The sequence below is a fragment of the Impatiens glandulifera genome, chromosome 6 (assembly GCF_907164915.1).
Source record: "Impatiens glandulifera chromosome 6, dImpGla2.1, whole genome shotgun sequence".
NCBI classification, from domain to species: domain Eukaryota; kingdom Viridiplantae; phylum Streptophyta; class Magnoliopsida; order Ericales; family Balsaminaceae; genus Impatiens; species Impatiens glandulifera.
In genome coordinates, this window is record NC_061867.1 from 49,916,107 (window position 1) to 49,934,029 (window position 17,923).

At 33.8% G+C, this 17,923-nt stretch overlaps 2 protein-coding genes across 2 annotated transcripts; both read right to left on the reverse strand.

The window, feature by feature from the left end:
- Positions 1-1,040: 1,040 nt before the first annotated feature.
- LOC124942140 (peroxisomal adenine nucleotide carrier 1-like) lies at positions 1,041-4,158 on the reverse strand. The gene is made up of 5 exons (XM_047482569.1): positions 3,794-4,158; positions 3,452-3,683; positions 3,157-3,303; positions 2,779-2,933; positions 1,041-1,537 (listed from the first exon to the last, which is right to left on the reverse strand). Exons 1-5 carry the CDS (start codon positions 3,934-3,936, stop codon positions 1,243-1,245), a joined length of 972 nt encoding a protein of 323 aa, XP_047338525.1. The 5' UTR covers positions 3,937-4,158; the 3' UTR covers positions 1,041-1,242.
- Positions 4,159-14,058: 9,900 nt separating this feature from the next.
- Positions 14,059-15,540, reverse strand: LOC124943781. Its single transcript, XM_047484252.1, has 2 exons — positions 15,309-15,540; positions 14,059-14,336 (listed from the first exon to the last, which is right to left on the reverse strand). The coding sequence occupies exons 1-2, from the start codon at positions 15,538-15,540 to the stop codon at positions 14,059-14,061; spliced, it is 510 nt and encodes a 169-aa protein (XP_047340208.1).
- Between the last annotated feature and the right edge of the window lie 2,383 nt (positions 15,541-17,923).

Here is a 17,923-nt window from a genome sequence, read left to right on the forward strand (position 1 = left end):
GGTAAATGTAGTATCAAATGCTCTTTCTATATTTGCTTGTACAGACTTGGATTTAGTTTACTTTTATTTCTAACTTGTTTTTGTCGGGCATTGGTTAACAAGAGTAGAGAAATTTAAAAAACAATTATTTCTGTCCTTTACAAATATTGCATGCATTGAATAAAATTATTCATGAATTAATCAAAAAATACAACACAAAGAGTTCAAATGGGAGCAAACAATATTGAAACTGATATTGATTGCCTAATCAGTTTTGAGCATTTTTTCTTGAAATGGATCTCAAAGATCTGATCTGAAACACTGAACTTATGTTTTTTATTAAGGTGAAAGATTTCTTTTGGATCTGATGCTATTTGATTTTGTTCATTTAGTAGACTTTTCTATTGTGATAAAGACCTGAAATCTGATGCATAACTTGATAGTTATGATGAAATTTCAATCTTATTTTATTTTGTTTTTTCTGTTACTCAAAATTTACTTAGAATGACTTTTACAGTTATGATTTTTTTTCAATTTTTTTTATTCGAACCTATTCTTGTTGGTGGATGATTAATACGACCCTTATAGTTATGATCCATTTTAACTTGGAGCGTAACAATTCAATTATCTAAAAGTTAATTTTATCGTGTCTTTTATTGTGTTTTATCACTTGTGTAAATGAAATGCCTATTACTATCACCAATTATAGTAAATTATCATTACCGACTACTTTTTCTATTACGTTGCAATGTGAAAAAGTGTAAAAATGCGACTAAATTATCTAAACCGATCCAAAACTCTACACAAACATTTAAATTGAATTCAACAATTCAGTTTTAGTAGCAAATATTTTAGTTATATCTAAATTTTTCTTTAGAAACTAAAAGTAATATTGATAAAAAAAAAAATAACTACCTAAATCGGATGGATTAATCTCATAAAAGTTGGAGTTGACTAAGTTGAATCAAAGCAAATATTTAAATGATTAAAACAAGGTTAACATTTAAATGATGAAAAATGGCAAATAGTAATTACACTAAAATTTGTTCAGCACAAGCTCCAATAAAATTTGTCATTGAAAACAAAATCTAAAAGAAAATGACATACTAATCCTCAAACAACATTGTTGATAACACTCAAGATCAGTGAATTATTTGAAAGAAGTCCTTTCTCTCCTAGCAAATTATTGCTACTTTTATTTTTATTTTATACTGATAATACTATTGTTTCTACCTGAAGATTGAAATAAAACACCATCCCCCCTTATTTTCTTGCATTGTAGACATTCTTCAACCGCGGTTTCAGTAATATGTATCTTTTGATTGCGAGTATTAGGATCCATGTAAATGCAGCTACCTTTTCCTTTATCATCAGAAGTAATGCCGAAGCAAGTACTGTTTTCAATATTTGTGCATGTAGTCCTTTGAAATAACCGGGCAAGCCTTCTTCCCTCCAAATTGAATAAAGGGTTCCCGATATTGTCTTGCGTGACCTTCGTCTTGCTTTCTTGTCGTTCGTGTCATCGTGAGGGTGAGGAGCTTGCATCATGACCTTACACCTGTGTCACGTGTGGATTCAGTTCCAATGTTAGAAATCTTTCTTCTATCCCATTCATGAAACATCTAACTTTTATTGTCAAATTGTTTAAAACTTTCACCACAATATTGATTAAGAGAATAAGGTCTCAGGTTCGATTCTCACTAACGTGGAGTATTGTGATTCCTAATATGAGATATTAATATCTTCTAAACTTAGACACGAGACAACATTGTTGCCTTCCATTACTAGCACCAGAATAGGAGTATAAAAGTAACCTATGCCGTGCTCCATTACTAACCCGAGATTAGGAGTCTAAAAGTAACCTATGTTGTGTTCCATTACTAACCCGAGATTAGGAGTCTAAAAGTAACCTATGTTGTGTTCCATTACTAACCCGAGATTAGGAGTCTAAAAGTAACCTATGTTGTGTTTCATTCCTAACCCGGAATTAGGAGTCTAAAAGTAACCTATGTTGTGTTCCATTACTAACCCGAGATTAGAGTCTAAAAGTAACCTATGTTGTGTTTCATTCCTAACCCGAAATTAGGAGTCTAAAAGTAACCTATGTTGTGTTCCATTCCTAACCCGAAATTAGGAGTCTAAAAGTAACCTATGTTGTGTTCCATTCCTAACCCGAAATTAGGAGCCTAAAAGTAACCTATGTTGCGCTCCATTACTAATCTGAGATTAGGAGTCTAAAAGTAGCTTATGTTGTGTTCCATTACTAACCCGAGATTAGGAGTCTAAAAGTAACCTATGCCGTGCTCCATTACTAACCCGAGATTAGGAGTCTAAAAGTAACCTATGTTGTGTTCCATTACTAACCCGAGATTAGGAGTCTAAAAGCAACCTATGTTGTTCCATTACTAACCCGAGCTTAGGAGTCTAAAAGTAACCTATGTTGTCTTCCATTACTAACCCGAGATTAGGAGTCTAAAAGTAACATATGTTGTGTTCCATTACTAACCCGAGATTAGAAGTCTAAAGGTAACCTATGTGGCACTTTGTTCAGGTAAGATTCCTGAGGTGCCCCTAGTCACACTTTATAACGCATCTAACCAGTGTAGATCCACGACATTCTAAAGAATATACGCTATAGATACATTAGGCAAAGACCACCACAACTCAAGCGCATAATGTACATAAGAAGGTATTAAGGAGGGAGTGCACATTTACTGCGATTTCTTGATGAAATTGCAAAATCTAACCCAAAAAAAGTCAAATCTTAGAACAGTATGAGAAAAGTAGAAAAAAACAGACCTAATAGCTGGGTAAGTGAGACAAGTAGCGATACTCTTCGAAATAGCACCCAAGAGAAATGCATAGAAGGCGGATAAACCTATTGGAGATGATCCATCTGATTTCTTCTGCTCACTCTTCAAAATTCTTTGCTTAAGCTGATCAAAAACTGTATACTGCAATTATAAACCTATTTATTATCACATTTTATCATCTTTTTCAAAATAATTGGATCAATGACCAAAATATAATATGAATTCTCATTGAAAACCAATCTTTATATCAAATGAAGCCAAAAATCACACCGAAAACAACTTATAACAAACAAAAGAATGATAACTTAGGTGATTTTTCAATAAGATCGCTGACAGATTATCAGCTAAGACAAATGAAAAGTACCTGAATTGCAGGATTTGAAGTCAATAAAAGAGAGATGCCTAGACCATTAAATGCATCACTCCAACTGCCTTCAGTCAGAGTTTGCCAAAGTCCTTTTGATTTCCCAAATTCACATATTTGCATCCTTGAGGAAGCTGTATCCAAGGGCTATAATAACAATTATAGTCAATAAAATTTGCAAATACATCTAAACCCAATATCCAAAAAGGTAACAAATTGAAAGAATCACAGCAGCTAATGTTCTTTATTGTTCATCATCTTATTTCTTTGCTGAAAACTTTTATAAATCCATCACCTGAGTAACAATGGCTGTGCAAGCTCCAGCACCAGCAGCAATAATCAGATTTGCTGTAGTTCCAATGTATTTTGAACCACTCTTTTCCAAATACAATCTTTTGAAATAGCTATACCCATAGAAATAAACAAACTGAGAGATGAATGATTGAAGATTCTTCGTTCCAAGACCTTGATACAAAGAAAGTAGTTTGTTTCCAGATATAGCTTCCAAGAAAACATCAGTTAAGTTCCTGCAAAGAACAAAATAAACAAAACCCATGATTCATCTCTAAGGAACTCAGCTTCTAACAAAAAGAAATACTTGAAATCGGGTAAAAGGAAAAAAAGATGAGTGATTTACCGATATTTTCGCTTGCCATGAAGTTGAACTTCGGCTTGATACTTGGTCTTACAAGTATCTAATGGATACAAGATTGTGGTGCTTAAGAGAGCTCCAATGGCTCCGGAAGTTGCTTCGGATAGAGATTCAAGATCAACAGACATCTTTTAGAGGAGAAAAGGTACAGTGGGGGGTTGATTATGAAATGAAATTGTGATCTGAAAATGATAAAGATTTGAAGGAACGGTGAGATATAGAGAGAAGATTGGATTAAATGCGATAACACTTGCATGCGAGAGATAGAGGACAATGAATGTGGGTAGCTGAAAGAGACTTGAAGAAGGTTGGTTGAAGAAGAAGAAGAGAAAATTGATGGATGGGTTTTCTTGGGATTCGAAAACTATGTAAAAACGAATCGTCAATTGTTTTTGTCGGCTATGGGATTCCTAATCATGCCTCCAAACAGGACTTTGCCAAATTGACCACGTTTCTTTTTTTTGGTTGGAACAAATTTTGTTCGGTATCATGTACGAAAACGTTTTAAAACAAAACCAAACGCATTTGATTTTGTGTTATTCAAATGACTAAAAAAATTAAATATTATTCATCTATTAAATTAATTAATTTATTAACAAAAATATTAAAATTTTATTATTTTAAATTATTATTTTAATTTTATTTATATATTTTAATTTTTTTTAAGTTTTTTTACTAAAACACTTTATTATTTTCTCAAAATTATCTCCAATCAATATGTTACCGATTAATTTTTTTATTTTTTAGGATTTTAGATTTCTCCTAAAAATGGTCAGCTTAGTTACTACTTAATTTAATGCAACCATGTTGTTAAATTAAAATTTGGTAAGACAGGAATTCGGTCAAACTGGAATTCACCCCAAAAAAAAATCGGGTTAATGACCGTAACGAATTTTAGAATCTTATTTATAATACTTTTTACACATTTAAATCATCTCCAACCCACTTCACCTGCAAACTCATCTTTATAATAGGTTTTAACTCTCCAATCTACCTGCAAACTCAACTGAATTTTGAGTTTTTCTGCAAATTCTCTCTCCTCCAAACCCAAATTTGCAGAAACACTATTCACATACTCAAAAGTTTCCAAAACTTTTATTTCAGTCCTTTTAGTTTGTTTTTAATTAATTTACATAACTTATTTATATTTTAATTTGTTTATCTATTTTATTTATTTATATTTTACTGTATTTATATGTTTAATTCATAATAATTTTAATTTGTTTATATGATTAACTTATATTTAATAAAATTTGTTTTGTTGTATTTTTTTTTTGTGAAATGTAATTTGTGTTTATTTAATAATATTTAATTTATTTTCTACAGCTGTATAAATAATTAATTTATAATTAAAAATTAATAGTAATTAATAAGTTGTTATAAAATTATGGGTTCAATTTATAATTTTAGATAAATATATAGATAATATTAAAAAATTTAAAAATTATTATAAAAAGAAATATTCTGAGAATATTCATTTGAGTTTGAGTTTGAGTTTTTAGATTGGAGATGAATTACTTTTGATAAGATATTTACTGTATTTTGAATTTAAGAATAAATATTTAGATTGGAGATGACCTTAATTAAGTTAGAAATATCTCTATACAACATCTTGTTTTAAATTGTTTTTTATATATTTAATTTTGTTTAAAATTTTTTTTTTTATAATTATTTTCGTTTAAAATTATTTCTTATACATTTATTTTTGTTTGAAATTGTTCATTATACATTTTATTTTGTTTGAAATAAAATAATTTTGTGTTGAAAATATGCACAAATTCTTCTTATACGTGGTATATCCATTTTATTTTTCTAAGTCCTACTACGAACAAAATTTTCACATTCGTTTTGAATATTTATTCAACTTCATTTCCAAAAGACGACACATCTATTATGTTCCATTTTCAGATAAAGATGTACAGACAAAGTGTCAAAGACAAAATGCGATTATTATTCATTCATCTCTTTCATATTTAGATATTATATGTTTATATTGTGACCCAATAATCATCTTTAAGCAATACAAAATATTCATGTTGAAAAAGAGAAATATTTTCAATAAACATATATTTAAAATGTAAATAATATGATAAAAATTACAAAACATAAAATATGATATCATAATATAAAAGTTAGGCTATATATGAATTACATGAAAAGAACACTATCGCTTGGAGCTTCTTCCATATTTATTTTGTGGGGATTTTACCCTAAAATCAATATCTTATTTACATTTTTTTTCATCAATCAAATAATCATTTTAAATGTACCAAAATACCTCGATCCTTTTTTTTTTTGTCTAGAAAAATAAAACTCTGTATGGAGTGGGATAACAAATGAGACATGGTGTGTGTGGGATAACATATCCGAAACTTATCATTACTCTTAAGAATTATAATGAAGAAGATTCAAACTGCAATACAAAATTGCAAAATATACATATATATTAATGCATAATTTTAATTAAAATAATTATTTGGCTGCAATTTTCATATATATTATTTTTAAGTAGATTTTTAGTTAACTTTAATAAATATTTTTTTAAAATATAATTTATTATAAGGAAACTCCACCAAAACAAATTATACATATTCAGGGTCCGGGTAAGCTCAGAAAGTCCATAGGCTAGGACAAGGGCAGCCCACTCTTAAGGTAGCCCATTTAATAAAAAATAATAAGATTTTAAAATATTTATTAATTTTTTTAAATAATATTGTATAGTCTAGTGGTTCAAGATTGAAAAAAAAGAGTATAATTTGTTTGATTAGGACTTCAAATCTCACCAAAAATACTTTTTTTTAACCCTTTGTTTTAACTAAAATTAAGACATTAAAAGAAAAATATGTTTGATATTGATAAAAAGAAAAACTACATGAAATGATTGTGATTTATTGATAAAGTTAATTTAGTTTGTATTTTTTAAGAGTTAAAATATAGTTAATAATTTTCTTTAACTTAAGAAACTAAGTTACTTAGTTTGTATGTAATATTAATTTATTTATTTAAGTGATTTATTTTTAATTAATAATTTGTTATAGTGAATAATTTAGTATTGGGGTAACATGTATAATATTTTGTATACATTTAATGAGGCTGTAAATATCTTTTATACATTTATTTTTGTTTAAAATTATAATTTATAAATTTATTTTTATTTGAACAATTCTTATTCTCCGTGATAACTGATTTAAAACCATTGATCGCCCATGTTTCAAGTATGTTATGTTTATCGGATTTAGATTAAAATTTATTTTTGACTAATACTTATTCTCGCTCAATTCATTCTCAATATGAACTTGTTTTGATGTCCGTTATTATAGGGAATAAAAGCAGTTTTTTTATATAAAAACTCCTAATTGATGTAAAAATAAAAACAAAAAAATAGTTTTAAAAGGGTTAAATTCTTAATTATAAAATATTCAAATGATATATTTTCTTATTTTATCTTCACCCGTTGAAGAGAGTTACATGTTTCTTCTTCGCCATATTCGATCTTCTTCGCCAGACTTCGGAGGAGGGAATGTGAGGAGTGCTTTATAGTACCGCTACTTGTCTTCGCCATATTCGATCGCCTGTGTCATATCCAAATTTTGCTAGGTCTTTGAGATCTCTCCTTTGTAGTGCCCCTTCTTGTCATTGATGTCTCTTCTTTGCCACTATTATCCTTTGTAGTATCGCTTCTTTGAAATAAAAATTAGGGATGCGAGAACCGTAAATAAAAATTACAAGAAAATAAAAATTATGGATGTGAGAACCTTAAATAACCATAATCATATTGACCTTCCTACTAAATTATACCCAATGAAGAAGCTTCAATTTGTTATCCTTTTTATTCCTATCAAAGTATATGCAAAATATGCAGATTTTATTACTTGTTAAGATATAATTCTAGAATGTATATGTTTGATGTTAGCTAAATTATTTTACATGCTACCATTTTATTATTACTAGAATGATGTTTTTTATCCATTCTAGAATATATTATGTTTGTTGTCAATTGGATTTCTGTACATGCTACCATATAATTATTACTAGAATGATGTTTTTTTATTAATTCATTTGAACCATCTTAAAGTTTGGTTATTCAGCTTTGAAATGGAATGGAAGGCTTTAGAAATTATAGGAACGGAGAGTTAAATGATAGATTAGTGGAGGAATATATGGGGTTGAGGGAGGGAATGTGAGAAAGTGCAAAGACGGATCCAGGATTAGGTAGTAGGGTGGGCTAAAATAAAAAACGAGAAAATTTTAGATAAAACGGGTAAATAAAGGTAAATTTTATCATTTTTTTAATAATTAAATAAACAAAATATTAAATTTTATTGAATTTTTTAAAAAATTAGGGGTAATATCACATTTTAACCGTAAATTTTTTTTTTCGGGGTGGGCTCGAGTCCCTACATAGATCCGTCCCTGAAAAAGTGTCATTAAAAAAGTGTGAGTAAAAAGAGAAGAGATAATTTTTTTTATTAGTTTGTCACTTTATTTTCTTTTTAAATTTCCTTCCCAATCTTCTAAAATATAAAAAGTTTGATATTTTGTCAATAATTCATGATCTGAAAATTTAGTTAGTGAGACAATTTTTAAATATGTAGTACATCACTGAATTTTCTAAGTTACTTTACTAATTTAAGGGAGCATAACTGGTACCTTACACCCACTAGGTAATGTATCTTTTCCTTAACCTGATTTTCATTTCGCTACTTGACCCTAAATTCGACGGATATCTCTATTTGTATTCCGTTCTCAATTAGTCGGGTACCTGATCTCTGACGGGTACCCAATTACATGATTAAATATTTATAAGATTTTAGACGTTGATAAAATAAGAAATATAATTTTAAAACTAATAATATAAAAAATGTAAAATAAAAATAAAAATATTATTTATTCTTATTTATGTTGTAGTGGTTAAAGAATATATCAATATTTTTATTATTATAATTAAAATAAATATTAGAGAAAAATAAATATTAAAAATATTAGAGAAAATAATATTGAAAAATGAGAGAGGATAATGTTAAAGATGAAAAATGAATAGGAGGGAACTAACCTTTTGTTAGATAAAATTAGACCGGTTCACATAAACCTAACTTAAATAAACCTTCCATGCATGAACAAGGAACCGGACCGGTCAAACAAAAGAAAGCTAGCCGGTCAAGTCACTAAACCGACCAGGAACACTTGGAAGGAGATCTTCCAAGTACAGACAACTGTTTAACAGACAGTGTCCACATTGAGTAAAAGACAAACCTAGCAGGTTTGTCTTACACACCGGAAGAACAGACTACCAAGTCTGCGAGACTGACCGCCAGGTCTGAGGTTGACCGTCAGGTCTGAAAAGATGACCGCAGGGTCTGAATCACTGAATCACTGAACCTCTGCACCTCTGCTCAGCCAATCAGATTCAAGGTAGTGAAATATGACCGTTGGCATATTTCACCTATAAAAGGGGTAGTTGAAGAAGAGTAAATGCGACACACAGTGGGACAAGTGAGAAATTCTAAGAGCATTTAATCTACAAGTGAAAAACAATGTGTTCTATCTCTAGAGAAAGCCTGAGTGCTAGTGTGTGTATTTTACAATTCCGGTGTAAATTGTAAGAGTGTTATCGAGGAGGAAATAAGTCTCGATCGGATTGTACTTGTATTCCTTAGTGAATATCCTTCTCGCGGTTTCGAGAGGAAGGGGTGACGTAGGAGTTTTATCTCCGAACATCCATAAAATCTGTCTTGTCATTTACTCTCTGCCGGTTCCATTATCTAACCGACCCGTACTATAACCGACCTAACTCTACCCAAGCCGAATCACCAGGTTACCGAAACCGACCCATCAATTTTCTTTAATCTTCATCATCCGAAACCGGTTCTGCCTATCATACAAGTGTGCTGCTTCAACCTGAAACAAACCTCTTCCGCGCTTGAACCTAGTTCAAGGGTTTGTGACAGTTTGTGTAGTATTGAAACCCCGATGTTAATCTCTAACCGGATTAACCACCACCCTTCGAGTAAGAACCGCTAACCGGTCCAACCCCGGTCCTCCAGCGGCTATCTAGATCCTAACAATTGGTATCTAGATCCTAACAAAGGAGGTGTTCAACAATTTGAAGGATATGGTGAAACCAGATTCCACCCGGTCATGGGGATACGTTGTTCCTCTCGGTAAGATCTTCCTTCACCATAACCTCAAAATCGGTCCCGGCGTCACCATCACATCAAGAAGCCTAATCAGAGCCAAACAATTCCTAGAAAGGAAGCAACCGGCCCCCGGTTCCACAGGTGGCCGAAAGAAGACAACCGGCAAGAAAGCGGCCCCAGCTAAAGAAAAGGCCGAAAGCAAAGGAAATGAGAAAATAGTCTTTTCGGAACCGCCACAACAAATAGAGGAGGAAGAGTCGGCTTCCACATCTGAACGGACCGAATTAGAAAAGACCGATGACGAAAGACCGGACAATGAAGAAGAGCATTCGGGCCAAAGTCCCGATAATACCGATACAGGCGCAAATTCTGAGAACACCGAGGGCGGTGAAGAAAGCGGTGAAGAAGAGGAGGAGGAAGACGAACCGACAAAAGCCGATAAGATAGCGCACAGAATCCTAAGGGTCACTGAACAACGAGCTGATAAGGTTGGCGAGATATACCGGGAATGGCACGAGCACCGGTTCGGCAAACGTTATAGAGACATTCTACCAGACTTAAGCGATGAAGAATGTTTCTGAAGGCTGAGGGGAGTTGAGGACACAATCATGGACCTCACAAACTCCGAAACTATCCACGAGGCTTTGGGCCGAACCTGCCTCTTAAGACCGAGAGCACAGCTACGGAAGCTAACCGTTCGGATCCGGAAAATTACGGAAAGATTCGAAGAGGTAACATCGGAGGATACCCTAACTCCGTTGGTATTGGAAAGGCTTGAGAAAGCGAGAGGAGAACTCATCCAAGAAATTGACCGGCTGGAGGTGATGTACAAACAACGAGAAATACCGCGCTATATACCTCCACGGATCGAAAAGGGTCAAACTAATGAGGCAACCCCTCCAAGGGCGAATCCGGCAACAGATGACACCGATGAAAGGACGGACCCTCCTCTCACCGGGCAATCTCCACATAAACAACCGGAAGTCTCCGAACTGGGTGTTACTGAAGAAAGGGTCAAGACCCTTATCCGAGAGTTTGCAGACTCCGCGGCTCAATGCCTCGAAGAAAAGATGCAGAGAACCGTTAGCTCGGCACTCAAGTTCGCCAACAAGACGAGGCAACTTTTGTTAAGAACAGATGACCGGTTCTCAGAAATCGAAGATGATCAACAGAAAGAAGCGGCTCTACGCAGCAACCACCTTAGGCGAACCGTAATTTTGGAGGATACGACCTCCGAGTTAAAAGAGAACTTTGACCGGCTTGAAAGAGAGACCGATGAAAGACTGACAGAGGTTACTAAGGATCTGGTCGGCACAACACTTGATAGGGTCTCCGATCTTGAAAAGAAGAATGCGGGTCTCGAGGACGACCTCAAAGCACTGACCGCACAAGTTGCCGAATTGCTCCAAGCTAAGATAAATGCGGATGCCGCGGCTGTGGAGGCCGATGCCCGAGCGGCTCAAGAAGTCCAGGATGCGCTGGACAACGAAGCAAGAAAAGCGAAGGATCCACCGCAACTTCCCGAAGAGGAAGAAGCCGAGCGAATTCGAAGGACAGAGGCTAAGTTCCCGGGATTTGCAAAGACGGTAGCCGCTCAAGCTACGAAAGATGCAGAACAGTTAGAAAGAGAAAGACAGAGGCTATAAAGCTTTGCAGCCGATAACAAAAAGAAAAAGGCGGCCACTTCCGTTTCAGTTCCGACAAAGCAAAAACGGGAATCCTCAAAGAAGGCTCAAGTGGTCGATCTGCTAAAGGAGGTCACTGACACGGTTATTGAGAGTATACCGCAGCAGGCTACTCATGCCGAAGAAGAGGATGTAGAGCACCTGCAGCCCCGGTCTACAAGACAACGAGTCTCCGAATCGGTCAGTCGACCGCAACCGGTGAAGAAAAAGCGGAACAAGAAGTTGATGACTAGCTACGACTTCTCGGACTCGGAATAGGGCTCTCCTTCTCTTAACTATGCCTATCTTAATGTTTCTATATAATATTTTCTACTTTCGATTATCTATATATATAAAGTTATTTTTGAAACCGGCCTACACTTGCATTTCTACATGGTTTTGATAATTTTAAATAAAATAATCAAAAATGGAGAAATTGATAAGATAAAAGATAAAGACTTTTACAAAAAATTTCTCAAAATTTTCTCCAAATTTTTCGAAAAAAAAAATTCTCCTAAGTCAGTTTCAAAAATCCGGTCAAAGAAAGAACCGGCCTACGTTTGCAAACTTACATGATTTTGATAATTTTAAATAAAATAATCAAAAAGGGAGAAATTGTTAGATAAAATTAGACCGGTTCACATAAACCTAACTTAAATAAACCTTCCATGCAGGAACAAGGAACCGGACCGGTCAAACAAAAGAAAGCTAGCCGGTCAAGTCACTAAACCGACCAGGAACACTTGGAACATGACCGCACAAAGAAAGGATCGGCCAAAGCTCAAAACCTGAAACATCAGACAGCCGATCAGCCACAAGGCAGAGGAATAACCGGAAGAAGTCCAGTTGTATCACTCACACCGGAAGCCATCCGGTTAAGTCGAATGACCGACCAGTACAAGAAGACAATTCGGGTATCTGTTGTGTATGATACCAAAGGAACAGACTGAACACTTCCATATCTATACAAGTCTGAGGAAAGTCTGCAGGCTGCAGAAGACAGTCCTACATGATCTTTCCACTTCGGGATAAGTCAGAAAGGAGATCTTCCAAGTACAGACAACTGTCTAATAGACAGTGTCCACATTGAGTAAAAGACAAATCTAGCAGGTTTGTCTTACACACCGAAAGAACAGACTGCCAAGTCTGCGAGACTGACCGCTAGGTCTGAGGTTGACCGTCAGGTCTGAAAAGATGACCGCAGGGTCTGAATCACTGAACCTCTGCACCTCTGCTCAGCCAATCAGATTCAAGGTAGTGAAATATGACCGTTGGCATATTTCACCTATAAAAGGGGCAGTTGAAGAAGAGTAAATGCGACACATAGTGGGACAAGTGAGAAATTCTAAGAGCATTTAATCTACAAGTGAAAAACAGTGTGTTCTATCTCTAGAGAAAGCCTGAGTGCTAGTGTGTGTATTTTACAATTCCGGTGTAAATTGTAAGAGTGTTATCGAGCAGGAAATAAGTCTCGATCGGATTGTACTTGTATTCCTTAGTGAATATCCTTCTCGCGGTTTCGAGAGGAAGGGGTGACGTAGGAGTTTTATCTCCGAACATCCATAAAATCTGTCTTGTCATTTACTCTCTGCCGGTTCCATTATCTAATCGACTCGTACTAAAACCGACCTAACTCTACCCAAGCCGAATCACCAGGTTACCGAAACCGACCCATCAATTTTCTTTAATCTTCATCATCCGAAACCGGTTCTGCCTATCATACAAGTGTGCTGCTTCAACCTGAAACAAACCTCTTCCACGCTTGAACCTAATTCAAGGGTTTGTGACAGTTTGTGTAGTATTGAAACCCCGGTGTTAATCTCTAACCGGATTAACCACCACCCTTCGAGTAAGAACCGCTAACCGGTCCAACCCCGGTCCTCCAGCGGCTATCTAGATCCTAACACCTTTTGTTGTTAAAAATTTGAAGATGAATAGTCATGATAAATAAATATTTTGGTTGATGTGAAGTGTGGGTTAATAAATAATTTATATTATCATGATTAAGATTTTGTAAATCACTTCATTAATAAAAATAAAATTATATATATATATAATATTAATATAATTGAGTATTAGGTTTGAGTTTGGTACAATCTCTATCCCGAACCTACTTGAGTAATTTTTTACCGTTCTCATACCCGACTCTAATTTAAAATATCTGATTCCGACTATCGGGTACCCACGAGTATCAAATACAGTAAAACTTCGATAAATTAATAACCTCGATTAATTAATAAATTTTTGTAGTCCCAACTCGGGACCATTAAGATAAATTAATAATTCGTTAAATTTATAAGATAATATATTTTTGCTAATGCATATAAGTCCCGTATAATATATAAATTAATAATTCCATATTACATCAAAATTATAGATATTTATTCTAAGATGTACTTTTATAATAAGACTCAAATATAATTTGTTTCCTTTTGAAATTGATGTCTCCTTACACTTCATCTTGAATCATTCTTAATGCATTATGGAGCTGTGGCGTACTATGTTCATATTGCAAGAGAAAATTACGCAATGTAATTGTTGCTTGAAGGACATTCTTTCGTGAGACCGGCTCCAACTCTGTACTGTCATATTCTGCTTCATCTTCTTTCTCATTTTCCATAACAATGCTAATGATTTGTTCATCATTCAAAAATTCTGCAGCGGCTTTATTTTCACTAGGATAATCAATAACCTTTTCAGCATCCATTGTATAACGATAATTCAATTCTGTAATGAGAAGACTTAAATGCTAGACATCTTTAGACAACTGGTCTACATCTTCTGAAATTGCAGTTGTATTCACGTGCCTTAGTTTACAGTGTTGAAAATAATTTGTAATTGTCTTTGGTTGAACATCTATCGACCATGCTGCAATTGCAAAATTCATTGCATCTAAAATATTTATCTTCTATGTATTTGGAGTCCCAGTTTCAAATCCCTCCAAAAGATTATGAAAAAATCTCCGACGTTAATGAAACTTGAAATTTCTTATGATACCAGCATCACTAGGTTGAATCTTTGATGTAGTATTGGGTGGTAAGAAAAATAATTCGATATTTGTAAGTCCTTTAATAACTTTTGGGTGAGCAGGACAATTATCTACCTTGAAGAGAACTTTTCTGCCACACAGTTTCTTGTCGAGTTGTTGAACATAATCCATGAACAAAGTTCCTATCATCCATTACCGTTTGTTGACATGATATTCACAATTTTAACTACTTAAGTTTATAACACCTTAATTTAGAATATTTGCCAATAAACCACAATGAAACTTTTTCTGAACCATCCTCATTACAACAAATAATAACAATAATTCTTTCTTTGTCTTGTTTTTTACCTTCAAGTTGTTTTGTTGCAAGAGAATGATCAACCAAAATAATCCTGTTTTATCCATATTGATCACATCTTTCATAAAAAATTGATCAAGTTTCTCTCTTATAGTTTGTAGATTGCTTTCCAAATTTTCCATATTAACTGATCCACTTTCTCCAAAACAACGATATGACTTGATGCCGTGCCTTGATTTGAATCTCTCGAGCCAACCTTGAGAAAAACTTATTTATGGGGTATCCGTGGGAAATATCTTTTTTAATAACACTTTTGCTTTCTCAATGATTAGTTCGCCAAACATATTTATACGATCTTGATATTGAATGAACCACTCATAAAGAAATGCTTCTAACTCTGGAAATTTTGCACCTTTGTGTCTTTTTGTACCACCTCTATCCATATTAGTCGATAGATAATCTGTTGACTTCTTAATGGTGTTTGATATTGTTGCCTGACTTACTTGTAGATTGAATTTTTCAGCCACCCATTGTTGTAGTTGTTTTTGAGTGCAAGATGGATCATCTTTAGCATGCTCACATAACGTCTTCTGTATCTCATCTGTCATGGTTGATATTTTAACACTTTTGAGATGAGACGCCATGATAATACTGTATACAACACTGGTGAATATTGCTATATTTTTTGGTTTTTACTTATACAATATTATATACAGTACTACAACTATGTACAGGTATATGAATGTGTTTATTTAATTATTATTTATATTCATGAACTTAGTTTAAATTCATGAATGAATTAGGTTTAGTAATATTCATGAATGTATTTAATTTATTTAAATTCATACATCTATAATTTATTTAATTAAATTCAATTTAATCAACTTCTGTAAAAAAAAATTAATAATAAAACTGAACAGAACACAGTTTAATTGAACACAAACAAATAACAACTAAAAAGTATGTAAGAAGAAGACGTCTTTATGACCACAAGCCCGTTTTCCTAAACTGCAACTAAACCTCTCAACCTAAACCATATTTTAGATTCGAAAATGCTCTTCTCTCGGATCATGATTTGTGTCGGAAGTGGGGAAGTGGTGGGTGGATCACTCACCGGTTGTGGGGAGACCATCGTTTATCCTTTCTCTTAAACTTAAAAATCTCAAAAATTTCATTAAAGAATGGAGGCGAGTCAACTTTGGCTCCATTCATTCAAACATTACTAACGTTTCCCAAGATATTGATATCATTGACATGTTGGAAGAAAAACGAGATTTAACTGAAGTTGAAATCTTTAACAGATGCACCCTCATGGAAAACTTGACTTTCTTTATAAATGGGAAGAAGATAATACAAGACAAAAATCATACTGTAAATGGCTTAAGGTGGGGATTCTAATAGCAAATTTTCCCACAACTTTGCAAACTATCGAATAAAATATAATCAGATATTTATCTTTAAGGTGAATGAGATTGAGATTGTCGAGGAAAACTCCATTCGGGATTCCATTCTATCTTTCTATGAAAGTCTTCTCACAAAGCCAAATTGCAAGAGACCGATTTTGGGAAGAAACAGCTTTAATAAAATTAGCGAGCAACAAAAGTCCTCTATCGAGCAGGATTTTAGAATTGTGGAAAATTGGAAAGCTATTATAAGTAGGGATGGCAATGGGGCGGTTCGGGGCGGGGAATGCATTTACCGTCCCCGCACCGTTTTAATTTCGGGGAATTTTTTAATACCATTCCCGCCCCGTTCGGTTTTTTTCGGTTTCGGGGAATCCCGCGGGGCACCGTTAATAATTATTTTTATTTAAAATAAAATAAAAATTATACAATAAAATTATATAAACAAGTTTTTTAATATAATATATATTATAATATATTAAAATTTATGATATTATAAAGAAATAACATTACTACTCTTATAAAATATAGTGAATAAATAAATATATTGATAATTTAATATATTTAATTATGTTTATGGTGTTCGGGGCAGATTCGGGGTAGATTCGGGGTGAAATCGGGGCGGGTTGGGGCGGGGGACACAAATACCATCCCCGTTCCATTCCCATTCGGTTTCGGGGAAAAACCATCCCAAACGGGGCAATTCGGTTCGGTTTTCGCGGGGCGGTTTCAAATTGCCATCCATAATTATAAGTTGTGATGGAGACAAAGCGCCTGATCCAGATGGATACACATTTGCTTTCATTAAGGAGTCTTGGAAATTTATTAAGGAGGACTATTTGAGCTCGTTCAAGCACTTTCATGCTACAGCTTCCTTTGAGAAATGTTGGAATTATAGCTTTATTGTCCTTATTAGGAAGATTCAAGGAGCCAAGGAACTCAAACACTCCAGACCTATTAACTTTGTGATGAGCTTCTATAAAATTTTGCCAGAACACATTTCTCCTAACCAAATGACATTCGTATAAGATAGACAAATCACCGACATTTCTCTCATTGCAAATGTGTACATTGACTCTATTACTAGAAGAAAAGGGACGAGTTGCCTTTGTAAACTCAATATCAAAAAAGCTTTTAATCACGTGAGTTGGGATGTTCTCGTTTCTCTCCTCGTGAAGATGGGTTTTAGAGGGAAATAGAGGAGGTGGATCAAAACTTGTGTTACTGAACCTAAGTTCTCAATTCTTATAAACGGTATTATGTTTGGGTTTTTCAAGAGCTTGAGAAGACTTAAACAATGAGATCCTTTATCACCCCTCCTTTTTACGTTGGGTTAGAAGGTTTTTCAAAACTATTTGAGAGATCCATCAATACTAGTCTTTTCACAGGAATTAATATAAGAACGACGAGAAGACCCAAGTACATATCTCACTTATTTTTTACTGATGACACTCTTTGTCTTACTAAACCTACAATAGAAAAGCTTTATTCTCTTCGGAAGATTCTTATTCTTTTTGAGGCATGCTCGGGGTTGAAGATTAATAGAGAAAAATCTAAACTTTTTTTCATCGGTAATGTCATAACACCTAGTCATTAACCAAAATTATGGGGTTCAGAATTGGTT